Genomic DNA, 22855 nt, shown 5'->3' on the forward strand with positions numbered 1-22855 from the left:
TTGTGAATACATTCAAAATACATTTAATTAATGAATTGTTTTCTGTACTGTCTACACTGTTACTAACATACCCCCATCAGCAGTGTATCAATAAGCCTGACATATATTATTTTTGTACTGAGGTCAGTGTGTTATAAAATATAGTCTTTGGTGGGACCTGCCTGTATACATTTATTTCTATGATTTTCTAAAGGCATATTATGAAGCCATTCTTTCCTTAAAGAACTGAAAGATTATGGGTAGGCTACTTGACACTTTAACACCACTTCTTCTTTTTTTCAGTGATAATTATCCTTGTTTTTGTCTTTTCTCCAGAGATTTAGTTATGATAATTGGTGAATTCTTCATTAACGAAGAGGATTAAGGCCAATGATTTTTTATATATTTTGAGACACAACTCTTCTTTATTCTGATTTTGCCTTACAATTCAGAATCCCATCTTTATTCTTAGAACTGAGATTGATCTTTTTCTGAAATATTTTAAAATCCTGAAAAAAATCAGAATTCTGACAAAATATCATTCAACAGACAGATCATTATCATATAGAGAAGGGTGAAAAATACCAGAATAAGCAGCAAAAATTACATTTTAAGCACCCCTTTTTATGTCATAATCCATAGATTAAAGTTAGAATTCTGAGGGGGAACCATTCGGAGATTGAATTCAAAAAATTTTAGCTTAGCTTCTTTTTGTTAAATTTCAGCACATCTGATTTTAAATCGGCTCAACCTTAACCAGCACCAGCATTGATAAGCTGTTTACTGATGTTTATTCTTCGATAATAATAACATTTATTCAGTGCATGACAAAACCGTTTCCCCTTCAGCGGCCATTCATGTTTAAAATGATACATATGGCATAAACTGAATTTCATATCAATGTTTTCATCTCATTGCAAGAAGCATCAACTCAGAGTACTAGCGCAGGCGCTGTGCGTACGACGTGATGACGTTGCAGATCCGGAAGGAAGCTTGCAGCAGTGTTGCTGTCGCAGCAGCTCAGCTGATGTTGTTTCCTAAAACATCAGAAGCAGTCAGAGAATCTCGTAGCCGACATTAGCAGACTCTGTCCAGCTGATTTAGGTTTGTTTGTGCTGTTTTGTTGTTTCCTCTGTCTGTCGCCATCATGAATGTGACGCTCGCGGTGAAGCAGTACATCTCCAAGATGATCGAGAGCAGCGGGCCGGGGATGAAGGTGCTGCTCATGGATAAAGAGACGGTGAGACACCCACAGTTAGGAGGTTTATAATGTCTGTACTGGCTGTCCATTACTGTTGGCTAGCACTCCTAATTATTTCTATATGCCTTCTATTATTTGTTATTTATAACGTTTAGTCATTGTTAGCCAGCTTCTGCATTTTTGCCTGTGTGCTGACGTTTGTTTGCAATTTGGTTGATTAAATTCATTCAGATTCATTTGCTGTGCATCAAAACAGGTATCAGTATTGTTTAGGCTTTACTAGAACCGTGTCAACCTGTGACATTCTGACAACCCCAGACCAAGTAATAAAGATAAGATGATAAAACTAGATGTTTGTGTTTATGTGTGTCCAGACCAGCATAGTGAGTGTGGTGTACACCCAGTCAGAGATCCTGCAGAAGGAGGTCTACCTCTTTGAGCGGATCGACTCTCAGAACAGAGACAACATGAAGCACCTTAAGGCCATCTGCTTCCTCAGACCCACCAAGGTACACCTGCTGTCTGTCTGTGTGTGATAGATAACAACATTATTTCATAATAAATTGAACGATAACAGAGTGTGTTTGTTTGATTTGTGCAGGAGAACGTGGAACATTTGATCCAGGAGCTGAGAAGACCAAAATACAGTGTCTACTTTATCTGTAAGAAACTATAACTCTCTGCAGAACTCTTATTTGTAACTCTGAAATATTTTTGTTTATTAAGTTGAAGTTTCAAAGTTGTATGCCAGTTTAGGTGATTTCATAAACTGCAAGATACGGACCAATCAGACAGCATTTTCCTCACACATCACAGGTTTTGGTCGACCTGGAAATACCCCCCTTGGACCAAACTGTACATCAAATGCAACAATGTGACAATTTGGTCCATGATTCATACCAAACCAGCCAAACTAGAGGTGTGAAAATGCCCTAAGATAAACCGTCTCAGTGGAGTTTCAACACACACGAGATCTCATGGAAGCTTGTGGTATCAAATATGACTGCTGGGAAAACAGACAAGGAGGATGACCAACATCACCTATCTGGTCTGGTGTGCATTATAGTTGTAGTTAAAAATAAAAATATATAGAATATCGGTGATAATATTTGGCTTTGATAAGTCTCGAATTAGGTCACATCTAACCCAGAATGGTGCTTAAAATAATCGAGGATGAGAAAGAGCCAGATGTGACTGAGGAAGAGCTAAAGTCGTCTCTGTAGATAAACGAAAGCCTGCCACCCTGACCGCTCATTTTTAGTTGGTGAGAGAGGGAGATAATTTAGTGTAAAAGCCAATTCATTTAGGTCTGTTTAGTTGTCCATGCATTTTAGTGTAGTCATGTAACGTCAAGTGTGAGAATTGATCATCTATCAGCTAAATTTAGTTTGAAAATCAGCAGGAAGTTTTGTCTTTGACTGTAAAGTTTCAAGGAGCAGAAATCAAAGAGTATCTTCATTACTTGATGATAAAAACAAACAAAATCATTTCATGAAGTGACAATCAGGCTGAGTTCTCTAGCATCTTTAACCTGCAGGTTAGAATTCAGGGTTCAATTTTGGCCTCTTGCTCCTTTCCTGCGTGTCCTCGAGATTAATCTTGGCTTCATATTCTACTGTTATAATTAAAGGTTTAAAAGCGTAGACATACACTGAAGTACAAAACAACACACACACATTACATGCAATGCAGAGTACAAGGCTCTGCTCCCAGGAAGTAAGGCTTCGTTTCTACTGAGACATTTATACCATGATGTTTTTAATAAAGCTGTTTATATGAAATATTTTAAAGGTCATTTCAATGGTCACCTGACTGCCCTGTGTGTTTGTATCTCAGACTTCAGTAACGTGATCAGTAAGAGTGAAATCAAAGCTCTGGCAGAGGCTGATGAACAGGAAGTGGTGGCTGAAGTCCAGGTGAGTTTGAGCTTCTTTTATTCTCAATCAAACATTTGGTACAAATTTAATACATTTCCATAAAGTTTATGTTCTTGTTGATCCCTTTTAGGCACATTTTCTTCAAACTGAACTCGTATCCGTTTAATATTAGCACACTTTATATATTTTAGATTTTTTGTGTGTATTTTCTGTTTAATGCCTTTATGTGCTGCTCATCTTTGTGAGAGAAACATAACTCAGTAATTTCCCTCAGGATCAATGAAGTTCTATTTCTTCTCTTTGAGTCAGAGAAGAAACTTGCTATAAAGGTTTACATGAATGGTGCTGATCTGTGTTTATTCATGTGTCTGCAGGAGTTTTATGGAGACTTTATTGCTGTGAATCCTCATCTGTTTTCCCTCAACCTGCAGGGTGTGGCCAGGGTGAGAAACACTTTAACACACATGCATAGAACATCTCAAATGTTTCTCCACGACAGCATTATTCATGTATGCTTAATCTTTTTTAGACTTTGAGTTTTAATCCAGTCAGATTGTTTTAATGGTGAAACTTCCATCTATGGCAGCATTTGTCATCCTAAATTTCCTGCATTAACATGCATGTCTTTGTGCATTTATCAGGGGCGGAGCTGGGAGCCCTCCATGTTGTCTCGCTGCACTCAGGGTCTGACGTCCGTCCTGCTCGCTCTAAAGAAATGCCCCATGATTCGCTACCAGCTGTCCTCTGACATGTCCAAACGTCTGGCAGAAAGTGTCAAGGTTCCCACAGCAGCACATGACCTCAGCAGCTGCATCATTAACACGTTACTAACACGCTACTAACACGCTAACCTGTCTCTCTCTCTCTCTCTCTCTCTCTCTCTCTCTCTGCCAGCAAATCATCACAAAGGAGTATGAGCTGTTTGACTTCAGGAAGACTGAGGTTCCTCCTCTGCTGCTGATCCTTGACCGCAGCGATGATGCCATTACTCCTCTGCTCAACCAGGTGACCAATCACAGCACTCAGCAGCATGACATCATCAGGGTTTACGGCATACAGTCACAAGTTTAAATAATAAAATACATTCTCTATTAATGTCCCAGATTCATCATCTCTTTTACATTTGAGCTGTTTATGAGCAACTGTTCAGTCAGTTTTTATGACTTTTAATGATTTCTTTTGTACATGACAGCATTCACCTTTATTTTTAGAACAGCTTGTTTAAAACTCCTCAATTTTTGGTCTTTTGTACGAAGAATGCTTTTCTTGTGTGTTTAGGCTCTCTCTTATGCCGGGCATACATTTGCGATTTCAAGCCGACTTTAGCATCGCCATTCATGTCAGCTGCGGGAATTGTTCCTGCTGGTTTATTTCCTTTACTATAGCGGGGGGTGGGGGACTTCTGAAAGTCATTCCTGCTGTTGTTATGATGATTTTAGTTACAAAGGAAAAAATTTCTGTCCCAACAGACAATACAGTTTTCTGAATCTGAATACTGGCACTCACCTTTATTTCCATCTGTGTCCTGTTTGTTTTTGTGTCCTCCAGTGGACGTACCAGGCGATGGTTCACGAGCTGCTCGGTCTGAACAACAACCGCATCGACCTTTCCAGAGTGCCAGGGATCAGCAAAGACCTGAGGGAGGTGGTCCTGTCTGCTGAGAACGACGAGTTCTACGCTAACGTGAGTTTCAGAATGAAAACAGACCTGAGACACGACTCAGTTATGTGTACAATTGATTACATTTGTGTGTTTCTTAGAACCTGTACCTAAACTTTGGAGAAATCGGCACCAACATTAAAAACCTGATGGAGGATTTTCAGAAGAAAAGACCAAAAGGACAACAGAAGCTAGAGTCCATCAGTGACATGAAGGTAAAACAGACAAGAGAGAGTGTAGTCTCCTTTTCTTTCTGTTGCCTGTTTGCCTTTCTCTCCCTCTTTATTTATTTCTTTGTCCGTCTCTTTTCCTTTTCTCTTATTTCCCCCCCGTCTCTCTGTGCAAAGGCGTTTGTAGATAACTACCCTCAGTTTAAGAAGATGTCGGGCACGGTCTCCAAACACGTGACGGTGGTCGGCGAGTTGTCTCGTTTGGTGTCGGAGCGCCAGCTGATGGAGGTGTCAGAGGTGGAGCAGGAGCTGGCGTGTCAGAACGACCACTCCAACGCACAGCAGGTAAGAAATACCCTCTACACTGCCCCCTGCAGGCAGGCAGAAATATCACACAAAGCTCCACACTGCCTCCTGCTGGAGAAAAGAAAGAGAGTCAGCTGTGATTTATCAAGAATTATTTACTGAACAAAAACAAACCACAGAGAGTTCATGATTGCCTGTATTTATAACTGACGATAGAACTGAACTGGATCTATGAAACTACAATAAACTCATAGTTAATGCCAGCATATCATCATCCACTTACTCTGTGATGTGTTTCTTGTTTCAGAGCGTGCGCCGGCTGCTACAGAACCCCCGTGTGGCAGAGCTGGACACCGTCCGGCTCGTCATGCTCTACGCTCTGAGGTACGAGCGCCACAGCAGCAGCATCCTCCCGTCTCTGATGGACGAGCTGAGCAGGAGGGGCGTGTCCGAACGGCACAAAAGGGTATGATGTCACCACACACTCTGCTCTGATTGGACAAAACACTTTTTAATCTAATCAGATTAAATTTATACAGAGATACATTCAAAACTTAAAAATACTATAATAAAGGGAAAAACCAATAACTGTACTCATCAAACACTACAGATTCTGGACTCCATATCATTTTTGAGCATGAGCTTAGCCTCTTAAGCAAAATTAAAGTAATTTTCTGTGGTTTGGTGGTATTTGGACTGTTGACATAAATGAGGATGAAAAAAGTAGAACAGCCAGATGGAATTCTGCAGAGAGGTGAGGGACATCTGACGAAATAAAAACAAACTTTTGTAAAGATTTATCAAGTTTTCACATATGTACTCTGTATCGATAAGCATCCAGCTTGTTCTTGGTCCAAAGAAAAGTTTCTACTTTAACATTATCCTTAATGTCTGATTAAAATTACTCTTAAAACTTTTAATTTTTAACTATGAAACATTATCAGAGCATTAACAGAGTACTTACACTTCAACTTGTGACCTTATACTTTCTCCAGCACTGAGTAACTCTCTAAGGGCTGTCTGTACCATGCCTGGGCACATTTTAGCCTAAAGTCCAGTTCTTTGATCAGTGTGAGTGCGCTACTCCTTGCTTAGGCACAGTACACTTCCCTAGCCCCAACATAGAAGGCACAGATGCAAATAAAGGGGCATGAGCGCGAGTGAATTCCCTCCAACATTCATTCTAAACTGTTGGTGACAGCTTCTCGTTGATCTGGTGCAAATACTGAATGCCTATTAGAAATCTGTGCAGATGCGAGAATTCCTGCACAGCTGTGCAAGAGGTACAAGAACTCAGAGACATATATAATTCACCAACTAGTCTAAAGAACCTTTTTGGTCCTATTTTGGATCTTATTTGCACCACTCAAAAGGATCAGGGGATCTTGGAGTGACAAAGCTTGTCCTAGACATTTTTCCACAAGTTAGAGCCTCCCTAAGATGAAAATTGCAAATATCAAACTAGTTTTACACCCCTTTTTTGTTGTTTACTAGAATGCGTTTGAACTTACGGAAGGACAACTCATCATCAGTCCTTGCAGTGACTCTAGTCTGCCAGCAGGTGGAGCTGATGCATTTTTATAAACTCAACCTGAAGGTGTCAGACCAGTGGGTTCCAAACTTTTTCAGCCCAGGCTCCCAAATCATCATAATCACTAAATTATAAACATGTACCAGTGTCCATATAATGGATTTCCCTCAGGTAGGATGAATCGTCATTTCCCTCAGAATCGTCATTTTTCATGTCTTTGTTTTAGTAGTACTGTCTGCTGTACACTCATTGTTGGCTCTACATTTATCTGAAAGGCCTCTTAAAAAATTTGCAATGCTTTATAAGCAATCTTAAACAGTGATCTTTGTTTTGGAGCCACTCCTGGAGTCACTGTGTTAAACTAACTTCCAGCATGTGTGTCCTCTCTTTTTTTCAGATGGTGAAGTCAGTGGTGGAGTACGGGGGCAAAAGAGTCAGAGGAAGTGACCTCATCACGCCGACAGACGCTGTCGCCATCACCAAACAGTTCTTCAAAGGTCTCTCTGTACGTATGTTTGCATTTTACAGCAGCTTTACTTTGAGATTTACATTCAGATTTATTTGATTTGGGTTTAAATTTGTGCTTTTGAAAATGTAAATCAGTTTATCAGAAAAAAATGGCTGCAGATTAATTACAAACAAGTGCAATCTATTCCATTTGACATTAATGTTGCTGTTTCAGTAACTGGTCAAAAGTTTCAGTGCTAGTCAGAAGAGCATTATTTTATGGTGTTTTATCACTATTACTGAGTCCACCTGTAATGCTAAGTGACAGCACTAGTTTAAATCAGTTTATTAAACAGTTTTACACCTTATTGACTCTCTTTATGTGTTTGCGTTTTCAGGGTGTGGAGAACGTGTACACGCAGCATCAGCCTCTCCTTCATGATACTCTGGATCAGCTGATTAAAGGTCGTCTGAAGGACAGTCAGTTCCCATACCTAGGAGCCAGCAGCCTCAGAGACAGGTATCACACACTCATAAACACGATATGTGTTCTTACATAGTCCAGCCCAGTTCACTTGACCAGTCTGAGTCTCCATTCACAGCTTGAAGATGAGGACACTATGTTGATGTACTTGCAGCTCACTGTAAATCCTCAAATAAAGAGCTGGGACTTTATTTACAAAGTTGCAGAAGGTAGCAGGCCTTCATATATACTTATTATTTAGAGTCAGGCCTTTATTTCTAGTTCTCTCTGAGAGGTATAATTGTTCATATGTTAGTTTAGACCAGGAATCAGTCATGACACCCTAAAATAAAATATTGTACGAAATGGCAGTTACAGTGTCTATAAAAAGTATTTACCCCCTTGGGTGTCTGATGGTTTTATAAACCAATCATGGTCAATATAATATAGATAACTTGAATTTTTTGACAAAAATCACAACAAAATGTCCAAGTGAAAACAGGTTTCTGCAACGTAATGCCAATTAGATAAAAATACGTAATGTAAAATATGTGACTTCATAAATATTCACTGGTTAATCTGTATTCCTGGCTACCATTGCTCCATAAAGACAAAAGAACACTCAAAGCAACTCAGAGAAAATGTCTTGAAACGTATAAGTCAGGGAATTGATCCAAAAAAAATACACTGAACATTCCTTAGAGTCAGTTAAATCCATCATGAGGAAATGGAAGGACTATGGCACCTGTGTAAATCTGTCTAGATCAGACCGTCTGATCTGAGTGAGTGTGCAAGAAGAAGAATAGTGAGGGAGGACACCAAGACACCTGAAGGAGTTCCAAGCTTCAGCAGCTGAGATGGGAGAGACTCCGAACACAATCACTGTTTGCTGGGTTCTTCACCAGACAAAGCTTTATGGGAAAGAGGAAGCCACTGTTGAAGAAAACGTAGATTCAATCTGGACTAGAGTTCCCTAAAAGGCATGGGAGAGACGCCATAGTCAAGTGGAAAAAGAGTTCTTTGGTCTGATGAGACCAAAATGGAGCTTTATGGCCATCAGACAAGACGCCAAACACTGTACATCACCACAAAAACACCATCCCCACTGTGAAGCACGGTGGTGGCAGCATCATGCTGTGGGGATGCTTCTTGGCAGTTCCTTTATTTTCTGTGTCCTCAGAGCAAATGAGAGTCAGGATAATTGCTCAAGGATGTGTGCTTTGTCTCTAAGTGATGCTTGACAGTACTGAAACATACGAAGCATACCGGTTTAAATCACCTGAAGAGTGAGTGAGTGAGAATGAACTTTTTTTAACAGCCCGCCTCCCCTGTCTCTACTGTCTATCGCCTTTGTTTGTCCTTGTCTGCACTTCTCTGTATTTCCATGTTTGCTCTCGAGCCTCGACTGAGCAAAGGGTTTGATTGACTGAGCAGAACCACATGTCAAGATCTCCACCATAAAGTCAAGAAAAGCTGCAGCATTTAAAAAAAGAGTCCCATTTGAGAGTATTCAAAGCTGGACTGATTCAAATAGTCGTAACACACGGCTCAGCAGCTAACAGACCACTGGTCTTTGTTTTCAGATTTATGGTAGATTCCAGCTTGTGAGACCTGATGTGTGTTTTTGCATCAGTGGTGTGATAATACAAGGTTATGTCACACAGCCCCCGAGACTGGATGGTGGTATCAGTGACCTAAAATGCTTATGATTTTAGAGTATCAAAATATGCAGAACCAGGTCCTTATGGAACCAGGTTTTGAACTGCCTCCCCACTTCAAAGGTTCGAGGTTTTTCTTTGTGTCTGTGCCACAGGCCTCAGGACATCATCGTGTTTCTGATTGGTGGAGCCACGTATGAAGAAGCTCTAACTGTTTACAACCTGAACCGCAGCACACCAGGAGTCCGCATCGTGCTGGGAGGAAGCAGCGTCCACAACACTAAGAGGTGACACAGAAACACAGACGTAAACTAATACTTGATTATATATCTACTCTATTGACCTGGATGAAATCTCTCTCTTTTCAGTTTCCTGGAGGAAGTGATGTCAGCGACAGGTCAAAGCAGCGACAAAGCACAAGGAAGTGGTCGTCAGGGCGGCAGACACTGATCATCACTAAGAACACAAAAACATAAATCTGAAGAGTTTGCTGTAGACCGACCACATTCCTGAGTCACTGCTGTCGTTTGTTTGTCTGAAGGAGAGTTGTCATAAATCTTTAAATCTTTATCTTTAAAACTGTTGATTTGTGTGTTTCTTTCATGTCTGACTGTTTTAAATTAAAACTATAATGCTAAACTAAACATGACTGCTGCTGTCTTTCATCCAGACAAAGCGTCCAGATAAAACTTCGTGTCGGTCAGAGACAGTCTGACACAAATGACGACTGATGAAGAACTTTGCAAATCCAGTGGATTGTCCGGTTTCCATGTCTGTCATCAGGTGGATCCATCTTGCAAAGCTTCCAGCTGGCATCCGGTCAGCTATGGAATCAGCAGAGCGCTGACGACTCTTACGCACCATTTGCCTCAGCAGACGTTGATCCCTCTCTGAGATTTTGCATGGATTTCCATTTAGTGGCTGAGTTGTTGCTGTTCCTAAACACTTCCACTTTCTAATACCACTAACAGAGACTGTGGAATACCCAGCAGGGATGAGATTTCACAAACAGTCTTATTGCAAAGGTGGAATCATCACAGCACCACGCTTGAAGTCACTGAGCTCTTCAGAGTGACCCATTCAGAATCACAAATGTCTGGCCAAATACTTTTGTCCATATAGGGTATCTCATTTAGTGAGTTCTGGCCTGTTTCTATAAGCTCAGGGTGACTTGTGTAAAAACAGCTTTAATGACCTGAATCAACCTGAATTTATCAGAAAACATGTCAAAGTCTGTGTGGACTGTTTGTCTTTTCAGGTTTATCTGATCAAAACCCCTACGCAGCAAAGGATACCACAACATGCTACACAAAAACAATCACACAAGGCCTTCCACTGGCCTCCCCTAGAAACAACAATCTCTACGTTATGCTTCATGTTTTTTGCATATTCTCTTGATGTTTCCACCATGCATATTATTTAAAATGAGTGTGTTTATAGAAATATTCTCTACATCTGGTGTACAGTGCCATGAAAAAGTATTGGCCCCTTTCTGATTCCTGATTTTTTTGCATATTTATCACACTTGAATTTTTCGGATCATCAAACCAATTTTAATACCTCACAAAGACAACCCAAGTAAATACAAAATGCAGTGTCTAAATGATGATTTTATTTATCAGAAGGGGAAAAATCCAAACCTTTCCAACCCCATGTCAAAAGTAATTGCCCCCTGAACTGAATAACTGGTTGTGCCACCCTTGGCAGCAATAACTGACATCAAGCGTTTGTGATAACTGGTGATGAGTGGTAAGGATGAGGAGCAGATGCACAGACATTGTACGGACGGTACACTAGGGCCTGGGCCATGCTTACTCGCCACATCCAGTTCTCACTCCTTCCTAGAGGTGTGGACTTTTTCCAACATATTACCCATTCCTCTGGATGCAGCGACATCCAGAGCACAACTAGGGTTGTGTCAATCCTCCTCCTCCCATCGATGGTCTCTTCTGGTGGGCTTACTCACCAAATGTAATACACCAGCCTCCATTTCTGGCCCGAACATACCTAAAGGTTCTGCACAATACTGTATCTTCACTAGTGCTCATGGTTATATGTTTTTGAAGCTACAGCAGCTCATTTTGGGGTCATCTGTGTAAGTGCTGGTTGGACCAAGACTGGAAATTGATCTGGTAATTGGAGGTACCGATTCACTTTCCTGAATTCTGCTGGGATACCCCTCGAACAAAAAACTCCCCCAGCCAATGGGGCCCACATTGTTGCAGCCCCTATTTCTGACATCGCTCCAGCAGAGCAAGTTCAGAGGGTCCTTCTTGTGCACGTCTATATGAGTAGAAACTGTAGAAACTGTAGAAACTGGATTTCTACATAAAAGATGAATGGAAAACACCTATCTCCTCGTCTATACCACTATTTGCTCTAGAAGCAGCCGTATATCCATCATCCTACCTTCGGGTGACCTGGTTCAGGGTTCAGGGGTTTAATGGGCTGGACAGCAGCCAGCTCTGTTTAAAACATATAGAAACTTTGGACTGACTGTGGTTTTGGCTTAGCCAGAGGCTTTTATAAGAGGACAAACACTCTCTCTGATCTCACACCAGCTTCAACAAGGTCTAGAAAGGAAGGCTGTTGGTTCAGGATGGACGTCTTTGTCAGACTGGTTCTGCTGGCTCTGCTGGCACTGAGCTCCAATGCAGCACCTGGACACGAGGCATGTAATCTGATGAAGAAGGTCACGGAAGAAGACATGCGTATGGTAAGACCCCACTATGCCACTGTTTCATAGTGCATTCATTATTTTTCTTCCCTTGGTGCCAAGCTAACTAGGACTGATCATTTATTCCTGCAGCTCATAAAGTCTCGTTGGGTCCTGGTCGAAGCATTTTCAGATTTTGAATACGGAGTGGCTCTACTGTCCAATGCCAGCAGCTCTGTGGTGGAGATGAGCCTCAACAGTGACAACAAAACCTTCCTGTTCGTCGAGAGAAACATTGTGTAAGGAACTTGAGTCAGTCTGGATTCACACAGGTGTAGACTAGTGTCAGGTCACTGACCAGACATTTTGTTTTCCAGGAATGGGAAGTGTCTGACCTACTATGTCAACATGTCAGCTCCTGATCCTGAGACATCCAACCATACCCTGCATCTGCTTGGCCCTGGTGAGTAAGATCCAGTCCTGGTTTGGTATCATTAGACCTCCTAATGACATTTGGTACATTTCTTTTGAGGGGGAATTAGAGGTAATCCTTGATTCATCTTTGACCATTAAGTGTGGGAGTTCAGACAGTCACAGCTTCCAAATTAGTTGACTGTGATCCCACTGACTACATTTTAAGTATATTAAAGGTCATAGTATTAGTATATTGATCTCCACCAATCCATTAAAACCTTTAGCTTAAGGAGCTTTACAAGCTCTGAACCTTTATTTTTGATGTATGATTTCTGAAGACCTTATGCCATGGGCACAGCAGGGCAAAATTCAGCATAATGACAGCGGCAAGGAGGAAGGAGGCAAGAAAACCCCAGGAGTTAGGGGTTAAACTTGAGGGCAATTAATGGATACTGTCAAAGGAAGTTAAGGGTTGCATTTGGGGGTAGTGGTTGGTTGTGTTTAAAGCAGGAGTTTTCAAGGTGTGGTAGAGTGAGCCTCCCCTAAGAAGAACTGATTCATCTGGTGGACCCCCATCCACAAAAATGATTCAAATTGAAAAAAAAAATGGAACAACAACATTTCAAACATTTATGTCTAATCTTTAAACATTTTCAACATTAATATATTTTGGATATTTTGGTTTGCAAATGTCCTTAAACATCTGCCATTCCCTCTTATTCAGTTATAATGCCATTAAATATCCCTTTTTCATATTTTTTGGGCCATTTTACAACTTCTTTTTGTCTCTTTTTCTCAATATTTTCCACTTTTATCCCATTTTGCCCTTTTTCACATTTTTGCCCATTTAAGCTACTTTTCATCATTAAATATCCCTTTTTTTTCCAATGTTTTTGTTCATTTTTGCAATGTCTTTTTGCCACTTTTTCCCAAGTTTTGCCACTTTTATCCCATTTTTTGCCTTTTTTAACCATTTTTTGCCACGTTTAGTCCATTAAAGTGACCTTTAATACCACTTGTTTCCTTTTTTCCCAATTTTTGCCTCTTCTTTTTGCCATTTTTGCCCTTTTTCACATTTTTTGCCACTTTTTGTCCATTTAAACTGCCCTTTGCCATTACATACAATGTGTTTCCTCTTTTTTTTTTGCCCATTTTTGCCACTCTTGACTGCTTTTTGCCCATTAAAGTCACTTTCTAATCATTTTTTGTCACTTCTCACCATTTTTTGCTACTTTCTGAAAATTGTTCCACTCTTTCTCCCCATTTTTACCAATTTTTTGCTGCTTTTTGACCATTTTTGTCACTTTTAACCTATTTTTATGGCTACTTCAAGCTGTTTTTGCCTCTTTTCACCTCTTAGATTGTGGCTCTTGCAAAGTTATTTTCAATAATTTGGCTCTTTGGTTGGTTAACACTGCTCTATAGCATAGTCCTTTTGGTAACTTTAAGTCTATCCATTTTGCTCTATGCACAGCAGAGGTTCGCAAAACAAATCACCTTTTTTCTGGTTTATGGTTCCGTGGGCCTCCCCTGAAGCTCTGTGGCGCCCCCCAGGGGAGGCCCACCTCACACTTCCAAAACCACTGGTTTAAAGGTTAACACATAATTCCTCTCAAAGGAAGTAAATGTTGCCTTTAGGGTACAGTAGCTGTGGGTTACTTTTGGGGGCAATTATAGGTTGCCTCCAAAGGAAGTATGGTTTGCATTTGGGGGTAGTTGTGGGTACATTTTAAGAGAAGTATGGGTTGGATTTGGAGGTTGTTGTGGGTACGCTTTAAAGGAAGTATGGGTCGCATCTGGGGGTAGTTGTGGGTACGCTTTGAGAGAGGTATGGGTCGTATTTGGAAGTTGTTGTGGGTACACTTGAAGAGAAGTATCAGTTGCATTTGGGGGTATTTGTGGGTTAAATTTGAGGGGAATTATAGGGTAAGCTTTAAAGGAAGTATGGGTTTTATTTTGGGGGTAGTTGTTAGATACGTTTAAGGGAGGTATGGGTTAACCTTTAAAGGAAGTATGGGTCACATTAAGGGGGTTGTTGCGGGTACGATTTAAGAGAAGTATGGGTTTCATTTGGAAGTATTTGTTGGTTACCTTTGAGGGGAATTACAGGTTTGCTTCAGAGAAAGTATCAGGTGCATTTAGGGGTAGTTGTGGGTTACATTTCAGGGGGATTATGGGTGAACCTTTAAAGAAAGTATGGGTTGCATTTGGAGGTAGTAGTTGGCTAACTTCTGGGGAAATTATAGGTTACATATAAAAAATGGTATGGGCTGCATTTGGGGGAACTATAGGTCACCTTTAACAGAAGTATGAGTCACATTTTGGAGGAGTGCTTGGTAACTTTGGGGGAGTTATAGGTTACCTTTAAAGAAGGTATGGGTTGCATTTGGTGGGCAGTCGTAAGCTTCGTATCTGGGGAACTCTAAGTCACTTCTATCAGCTGATTGGTTGAAGGAATCCTTACTTCCTAGGCAACAGCCATGTTTAAATATTCTGTGGATTTCCAAAAATTCAGTTGCACTGAAAGTTACCGAGAGCACAGTGGCCTCCATAATTCTCAAATGGAAGAAGTTTGGCACAACCAGGACTCGTCAAGAACTGGGTGCTCATCCAAACTAAATACAGGGGGATAAGGGCCTTAGTAAGAGAGGTGACCAAGAACCCAGTGGTCTCTCTGACTGGACTCCAGAGATCCTGTGTGGAGATGGGACAAAGTTCCAGACAGACAACCATCACTGGGGGATTTCATGTCTTTTGCATTGAGGAGAGGCTTCTGTTTAGCCACCTCTGCCTCTCCCAGATCAATAGAGGGCTGCAGTGATGTTTGTCCTTCTGAAACTTTGTCCCATCTCCACACAGGATCTCTGGAGCTCAGTCAGAGAGACCACTGGGCTCTTGGTCACCTCTTTTCCCCTTTTCCTCAGTTGCTAATGTCAGGGAGCTTTATCAGAAGAGAAACAACAGTTCTTCCACTTATGGGAATGAAATGTGTTAAACCAAGGGGGGACAAGGAAAGTTCCAGAATGTGCAAAGTTCAGTTCTCCATCTTTATTTCTCCCTTTGTTATTTTCAGGAGTCCAAGACTTGGATGGTCACGTGACTCCATATGATGACCAGGGAAAAACAGACACCTACCTGACCTGTCCTCACTGTCTGACCATCATCTACAACATGGTCTTTGATGGAATTCAAGGGAGGATGCTGCTCATCTACAGTAAGACCATCAGAGAAATCCAACACTTCACTGCTGGACAGCTGAAAAAAATAAATATAAGAGAACTGATAGGAGTCCAGCAGTCTACATATGTTTTAAAAACAGCTGACTCACTCTTGATTGTGAAATCCTGTTCTTGCTTTCAGGGCAGGAGGGGAAACACCAGGATGCTGAGGAGCTCAGAGCAGCTCAGAGCTCGCACAGAGTGACTGCAGAGTGTCTGAACTTCATAGTCACCAAGAATTTCAAATATGATGGGACAGCAGGTCAGACATTCTTCAAAGAAAAAACCACACAGTTTTTTCAAGTTACCTGTTTAGAATAGAAACAACACCAAAGGTTAAAGGCCTGTTGTGCAGCCACATGCTAACACAGAGGGTTGCTATCAACCTGTTGAAGTGAAAATTCAGTGAAAGAATAGGTGATGCAGACCTAAGTTCTCCAAGAGGCTTTTTACTGTAAAGTTACAGTAGGTGTGCCTATAGGCGCAAAGAAAACATGTCTTTCAGGGAAGCTTCACTGTTAGCTCAGATGCAAGGGACATCTAGTTTTATTTACAGCTAACTTTCTAGCATGCTATAGCTATGCTAACTCCAAGTTAAATTAGGAATATAAGTGTTATAATAGCTAACACCAAGATGAAGTGTAACCCTGCAGGTTGGTAACACCAACTTTTAGATAGACAGTCTGACTGCAGACGGTATCTCTGACGCCCCCTCTCACAGACCGCTAATATGAGACATTGTTGCTGTCATAACAGAAATTTATTGAACTTTTTAAATAAATTTAGGTTAAATTTCCATCTAGGGTTAGTGTAAGGCTTAGGGTTAGTGTTGGGAAACTAAAAGGTTCAAACTGATGACATTTGAATGTCGTAAACCAAGCTTATTTAGCTCTGTTAGTTGTGTTAGCTACATAGATAATGGAGCTAAAGCTAAGCTCACAAAGCACATGATATCTATACAAACAAGGCTACAAAGCTAATGTTAACTACATAAGTTAGTAGCTATGTTATCTTCAGCTACATTTGCTAAAGCTACCTTAGCTAGTTTGGCTTGTGTAGTATTTTAATTTGGTAGCTAGTCTAGATATATTAAATTTAGCTAAAGCTTTCAAAGCTAAACTGGCTAATTTAGTAATGTTAATAAAGTAGCTAGTCTAGATATAGTAACTTTAGCTAAAGCTAACAAAGCTACATTGGCTCATGTAGTAATGTTAATAAAGATGCTTGTCTAAATATATTAGCTTTAGCTAAAGCTAACAAAGCTACATTGGCTCATGTAGTAATGTTAATAAAGATGCTTGTCTAAATATATTAGCTTTAGCTAAAGCTAACAAAGCTACATTGGCTCATGTAGTAATGTTAATAAAGATGCTTGTCTAAATATATTAGCTTTAGCTAAAGCTAACAAAGCTACATTGGCTCATGTAGTAATGTTAATAAAGATTCTTGTCTAAATATATTAGCTTTAGCTAAAGCTAACAAAACTACATTGGCCTATGTAGTTAAATTACTTATGTTGCTAGTGTAGATATATTAGCTTTAGCTATAGCTAACAAAGCTACATTGGTTTAAGTAGTAACATTAATTAAGTAGCTAGTCTAGAAGTATTAGCTTTAACTAATATATATGCTGTACATAGCCTGCTATAATCCCAGATTAGCCCTCTGACCTTTTTCTCTTTTTTTTTCTATTTAATGTTTCTTAGTCTGTGATGTTTGCAACGTGGTTATTTCATTTCAAAGCCACACTTTGTTTATAAATAACTTGAATTTAAGAAAAATATTCTACAACTTTTTATGCGTTGTACTTGGAAATTACAGCACCTCTGTTCTGACAGAGACGGTCTCCAGGTCTTTGTTCTGCAGTCAGATCCCTCTCAGTTTTAGTGTTGTTCATGTTTCTACTAACAGCTAGCTTAATAAAAGGTTTATCATTAGCATAATTGTAGGCATCTCGATATTTGCAAAATATGGGACTTAAATATGGTCAGCTTTTAATTTTGCCATGTAACATGTGATCTTAACTCCAAAATGAAAATGAATAGGTTTGCATTTGAAGCATTTACAGTATTTAATATCCACTAGTGCTGGATAAACTATTCAATCGTCCTTGTTCAGTTGAATTTAAAGCAGCAGTGTTCAATTGTTTCCACTGTTGTAACATTACTGACGCCTTGCTACTTCTTTTCTCACTCCTGTATGCCTTCTGTGTTTGCACACAGCCCTGCAGTTTCATGTCCTTATATGGGTACAAAAGGAAAGTGCCTGAATGCTAATTAGGAAAAATGTGCAAAAGCTTCCAGCGAGCAAGGACATGGCATTCATCGATTTAAGAACTCAGGAGGAATTCAGCTGTTTTAGAACATGTCATGAGTTTGATGACGGTTTCTCTTGTCTTTAGAACAAACTGAAGAAAAATCTTCTGGAGATATTGGGGAATGAGGCCTGGGATATTTGAGCAAATTCACAGAAAAACAGGCTTAAAGTTGCTTATAAAAATAGACTAGGTAACACTATTTGTAAGACTCACTTTTACAGAAAGTTAGAGTAACTCTAGATTACTAGTGAGAGCACATCCAGGTAAAATGCAAACAAGAAACAGCAGAAACAGAGAAAAGAGGTCAGAAAACTTTTCAGCTTCCAAAGAAAGACTTTATGTTACAGAAGGAAGAATCAAGATGTCTGGTGAAGGTCTTGAACGTAGCCTTTTGTAAAATAAATTCACTCATCAGGAGTTTAACGGGGTGCAGACATTTTTTTCTGCAGCCAGAGTGACATGACCATGACTCTGCACTTTCTAGAGTTTACTTTTCATTTTGGGGGTGTGAATGAAGTTAGTTACTTCACTCTGAATAGACTGATTGCTCATCCTCATCATCATCTTCATCTCTTCTTCATTATCTCTGCAGACTTCTGTGAAAAGAAGAAGGAAGAGGAGAGTGAGGGCTGAGACTGTCTGAGATGTTTAAGTCATGTTTCCATCCATCCATAAACAAAGCCTCCACATCTCTGTACTTTAAAAATCTACAATGAAGGTGTCACTGGTGGAAATAAACAGTACATGAATACTACTCAGTGTAATCTCAGTTCTTCTGCCACATACCATGACTTTTAAACTCCTGTTATGCCATTTCACCACTCAGAAATCCCCTACTTTATGATGATGTATCTGGATGGTTTTAATAAAGTAAATATTAACTTCTGCATACATTAGATTTACCTGTCATTTTAAATAAAATGAATCCTGATGGATACAGTAATGCAATTTAACATTCTGGTGTCATTATGGCCATTTTTAACTAAATGAGTCATTTTTCAGTTTTTTAAATAATAATTTATTTCTGCATACAGCATGATGTTCAGTAGGAAGGTTTCTTCTCAGTGCATTTTAAAATTCCTATTTCTTTGTTTTAATGGGTCTTTATTATGCTGTGTACAACTGTAAAACCCCTTAAGGCCAGTTGGGACAAAAATGTCCACTATCAAAAGACATTAATATGTGTCTTCCTTTTTTCATCCATCATCCAGCCATCCATCCATCCATCCATCTATCCATCCATACATCCATCCATCCATCCATCCATCCATCAAACCATCCATCCAGCCATCCATCCACCATTCATCCATTCATTATTCAAATATCCATCCATCCATCCATCTACAATCCATCAATCCATCCATTCATCAATCATCCATCCATCCATCCATCCATCTATCCATCCATCCATCCATCAAACCATCCATCCATCCATCCATCAAACCATCCATCCATCCATCCATTAAACCATCCATCCATCCACCATTCATCCATTCATTCATCAAATATCCATCCATCCATCCATCCATCCATCCATCCATCCATCAAACCATCCATCCATCCATCCATTAAACCATCCATCCATCCACCATTCATCCATTCATTCATCAAATATCCATCCATCCATCCATCCATCCATCCATTCATCAATCATCCATCCATCCATCCATCCATTCATCAATCATCCATCCATCCATCCATCCATCAAAAAAAAAAAAATCAACCCAACTAGATTGGGCAACGTGGCAAAAAAAAAACTCATGAAAAGCAACTAAAAACTTGGAAAATGGGCCAAAAAGGCATAAATGGGTAGAGCATGGAATTGTTGGGCATAATTGCACCAAAAAAGAGGGAAAAAAAATGCAAAAGTGGATTAAAAAGTGGGTGAAGAGTGGCAGAAAGCAACAAAATTGGACGATGTGGCGAAACAGGAAAAAGTGTCACAAATAGGTAAAAAGCCACAAAAAAAGGGACGAAAAGGGAAAAAATTGGCAACAAAAGGGCCAAAAAATGTGGGTCAAAAGTGGCTTTAAAAAAGCATGAAAGCCACAAAAATTGGTTAAAATAGCTGACACTGGTTAAAAGTGTTCAAATCAGACAAAAAGGGGCAAAGTATGGGAAGAAAGCAGCAAAAACATCCAGATTAGGCAATGTGGCCAAAAAAAGGTGAAAAGCAGCTAAAAAGTGGCAAAATGATTGAAAGAAGGCATATGTGGACAAAAAGGGCCAAAATTTGCGCAAAAAGGGCCAGAATGGGTCAAAAGCTGCTGATACAGGTGGATGAAATGCAAAAGTGGACATAAAGGCAAAAGAAGACACAAAAGTGGCTGAAAATGGCTTAAACTGGATAAAAGTGACAAAAATGTTCTGAAAATTGGGTGAAAAGCAGCAAAAAAGTGGTAAATGCTGGTGTAAAAGTTCTTAGATGAATAAAAAGGGTCAAAAGGGCAAAAGGTGGCTAAAATAGGCAAATGGTAGCAAAAATGGGATAAAGTGGCATAAAAGTTCCAAAAAAGGGTCAAAAGTGACAAAAAGAAGTGGCAGTAATGGAAAGAGTGGTGAAGCCACAGACTGTCAAAAGAAATGGATGAAGCCCGTGTGACATCAGCTGTTCCATTACAGAAGATGGACTGCATCTGCTTTTAAAGCCACTCCATGGCTGCTTCTATATTGAAATCGCGGTCTCAACTGAACTTTGGATCAACCTAACGGCCCACCCACTGAGCTTGACTTCCTGTCAGCTAGCTAGCTTGCATTCTGGTTGACAGAAACGTAGCCTCTGCCTGTCGAGCTATCTGTCAATCAAATGAGACATTAGCTAATGAGACACGTTTTGTGTTTTGAACCAGGCTGTAAACCAGTTTATTTCTAGTGTAAAAACCAGCAGTTTAACTGGTGTCCAGACGGGACTTCCAGTTTTCCTGCAGCCAGCCTTAAGTAGAAATTTAAGGTATTGCAAATTTTTGCACTTCTGCATTGGCTTCATTTTTCAGGACCGGAGGTTGCTGCTTGGTTTGAGCCTAAAGTCCAGTTCTTTGACTAGTGTGAGTGCACTATTTCTCGCTTAGGCACGGTGCACTTTCCTGGACCTGACATGGAAGGACAAGTTGAGGCAAAGCATGCCACGGATGCAACTAAAGGAACATGAATGCGAGTAAATTCTCTCCAACATTCATTCTAAACTGTTGGTGACAGCTTCTTGTTGATCCGGTGCAGGTACTGAATGCCTATTAGAAATTTGTGCAGATACCAGCATTCTAGCACAGCTGGATAAGACGTACCACAACTCAGAGGTGTTTGGTAAAATCGGCTCCAGATTTCAGTAAGATATATGTAACTCACTAACTAGTCACAAAAACAGTTTTGGGCCCATTTTGGATCTTATTTGCCCCACTCTAAAGGATCAGGAGATTCTGGAGTGACAAAGCTTGTCCCAGACAATTTTCCAAACTGTCCACAAGTAAGCACCTCCCCAAAATGAAAACGGCAAATATCAAACTTGTATTACACCCCTTTTTTTGTTGTTTACCAGAATGATAAATAAATCCATCATGAACAAATGGAAGGACTGTGGCACATGTGTAAATCTGCCTAGATCAGACTGTCCTCACAAACTGAGTAAGTGTGCAAGAAGGAGACTAGAGAGAGAGGCCACCAAGACACCTGTGACTGCTCTGAAGGAGTTCCAAGCTTCAGCAGCTGAGATGGGAGAGACTCTGCAGACAACAACTGTCGGCCAGGTTCTTCACCAGTCAGAGCTTTATGGGAAAGAGGAAGCCACTGTTGAAGAAAACTTAGATTCAATCTGGACTAGAGTTCCCTAAAAGGCAGGAGGTGGGAGACGCCATGGTCAAGTGGAAAAAAAGTTCTTTGGTCTGATGAGACCAAAATGGAGCTTTTTGGCCAACAGACAAGATGCCAAACACTGTACATCACCACAAAAACACCATACCCACTGTGAAGCATGGTGGTGGCAGCATCATGCTGTGGGGATGCTTCTTGGCAGTTCCTTTATTTTCTGTGTCCTCAGAGCAAATGTGAGTCAGGATAATTGCTTAGAGATGTGTGCTTTGTCTCTAAGTGATGCTTAACAGTACTGAAACATACAAGGCATACCAATTTAAATCACCTAAAGAATGAATGAGAATTAACTTGTTTTAACAGCCCGCCTCCACTGTCTCTACTGTCTATCGCCTTTGTTTATCCTTGTCTGCACTTCTCCTCTGTGTATTTTCATGTTTGCTCTCGAGCCTCGACTGAGCAAAGGGTTTGATTGACTGAGCAGAACCACATATCAAGATCTCCACCATAAAGTCAAGAAAAGCTGCAGCATTTAAAAAAAGAGTCCTATTTGAGAGTATTCAAAGCTGGACTGATTCAAATAGTCGTAACACACGGCTCAGCAGCTAACAGACCACTGGTCTTTGTTTTCAGATTTATGGTAGATTCCAGCGTGTGAGACCTGATGTGTGTTTTTGCATCAGTGGTGTGATAATACAAGGTTATGTCACACAACCCCCAAGACTGGATGGTGGTATCAGTGACTTAAAATGCTTATGATTTTAGAGTCTTAAAATATGCAGAACCGGGTCCTCATGGAACCAGGTTTCAATCTCCATCCCCACTGCAAAGGTTTGAGTTTTTTCTTTGTGTCTGTGCCACAGGCCTCAGGACATCATCGTGTTTCTGATTGGTGGAGCCACGTATGAAGAAGCTCTAACTGTTTACAACCTGAACCGCAGCACACCAGGAGTCCGCATCGTGCTGGGAGGAAGCAGCGTCCACAACACTAAGAGGTGACACAGAAACACAGATGTAAACTAATACTGTATTATATATTTACTGTATTGACCTGGTTGAAATCTCTCTCTTTTTCAGTTTCCTGGAGGAAGTGATGTCAGCGACAGGTCAAAGCAGCGACAAAGCACAAGGAAGTGGTCGTCAGGGCGGCAGACGCTGA

General features: G+C 40.4%; 2 protein-coding genes across 3 annotated transcripts; both read left to right on the forward strand.

The window, feature by feature from the left end:
* Window positions 1-966: 966 nt before the first annotated feature.
* vps45 (vacuolar protein sorting 45 homolog) lies at window positions 967-22855 on the forward strand. 2 transcript variants are annotated; one of them, XM_041809930.1, is made up of 15 exons: window positions 967-1219; window positions 1555-1689; window positions 1782-1842; window positions 3017-3096; window positions 3432-3500; window positions 3699-3836; window positions 3952-4062; window positions 4606-4740; window positions 4818-4931; window positions 5064-5231; window positions 5500-5658; window positions 7121-7228; window positions 7569-7690; window positions 9447-9578; window positions 22774-22855. In XM_041809930.1, exons 1-15 carry the CDS (start codon window positions 1127-1129, stop codon window positions 22853-22855), a joined length of 1707 nt encoding a protein of 568 aa, XP_041665864.1. In that variant the 5' UTR covers window positions 967-1126. The 2 variants fall into 2 exon arrangements, with proteins under 2 accessions (XP_041665864.1, XP_041665863.1); XM_041809929.1 differs by lacking the exon at window positions 22774-22855 and adding an exon at window positions 9660-9935.
* On the forward strand, window positions 10999-18648 carry LOC121524508 (saxitoxin and tetrodotoxin-binding protein 1-like). The gene is made up of 6 exons (XM_041809931.1): window positions 10999-12007; window positions 12101-12246; window positions 12325-12410; window positions 15435-15575; window positions 15722-15841; window positions 18488-18648. The coding sequence occupies exons 1-6, from the start codon at window positions 11891-11893 to the stop codon at window positions 18526-18528; spliced, it is 651 nt and encodes a 216-aa protein (XP_041665865.1). The 5' UTR covers window positions 10999-11890; the 3' UTR covers window positions 18529-18648.

This window comes from Cheilinus undulatus, linkage group 16, assembly GCF_018320785.1.
Source record: "Cheilinus undulatus linkage group 16, ASM1832078v1, whole genome shotgun sequence".
Taxonomy (NCBI): Eukaryota; Metazoa; Chordata; class Actinopteri; order Labriformes; family Labridae; genus Cheilinus; species Cheilinus undulatus.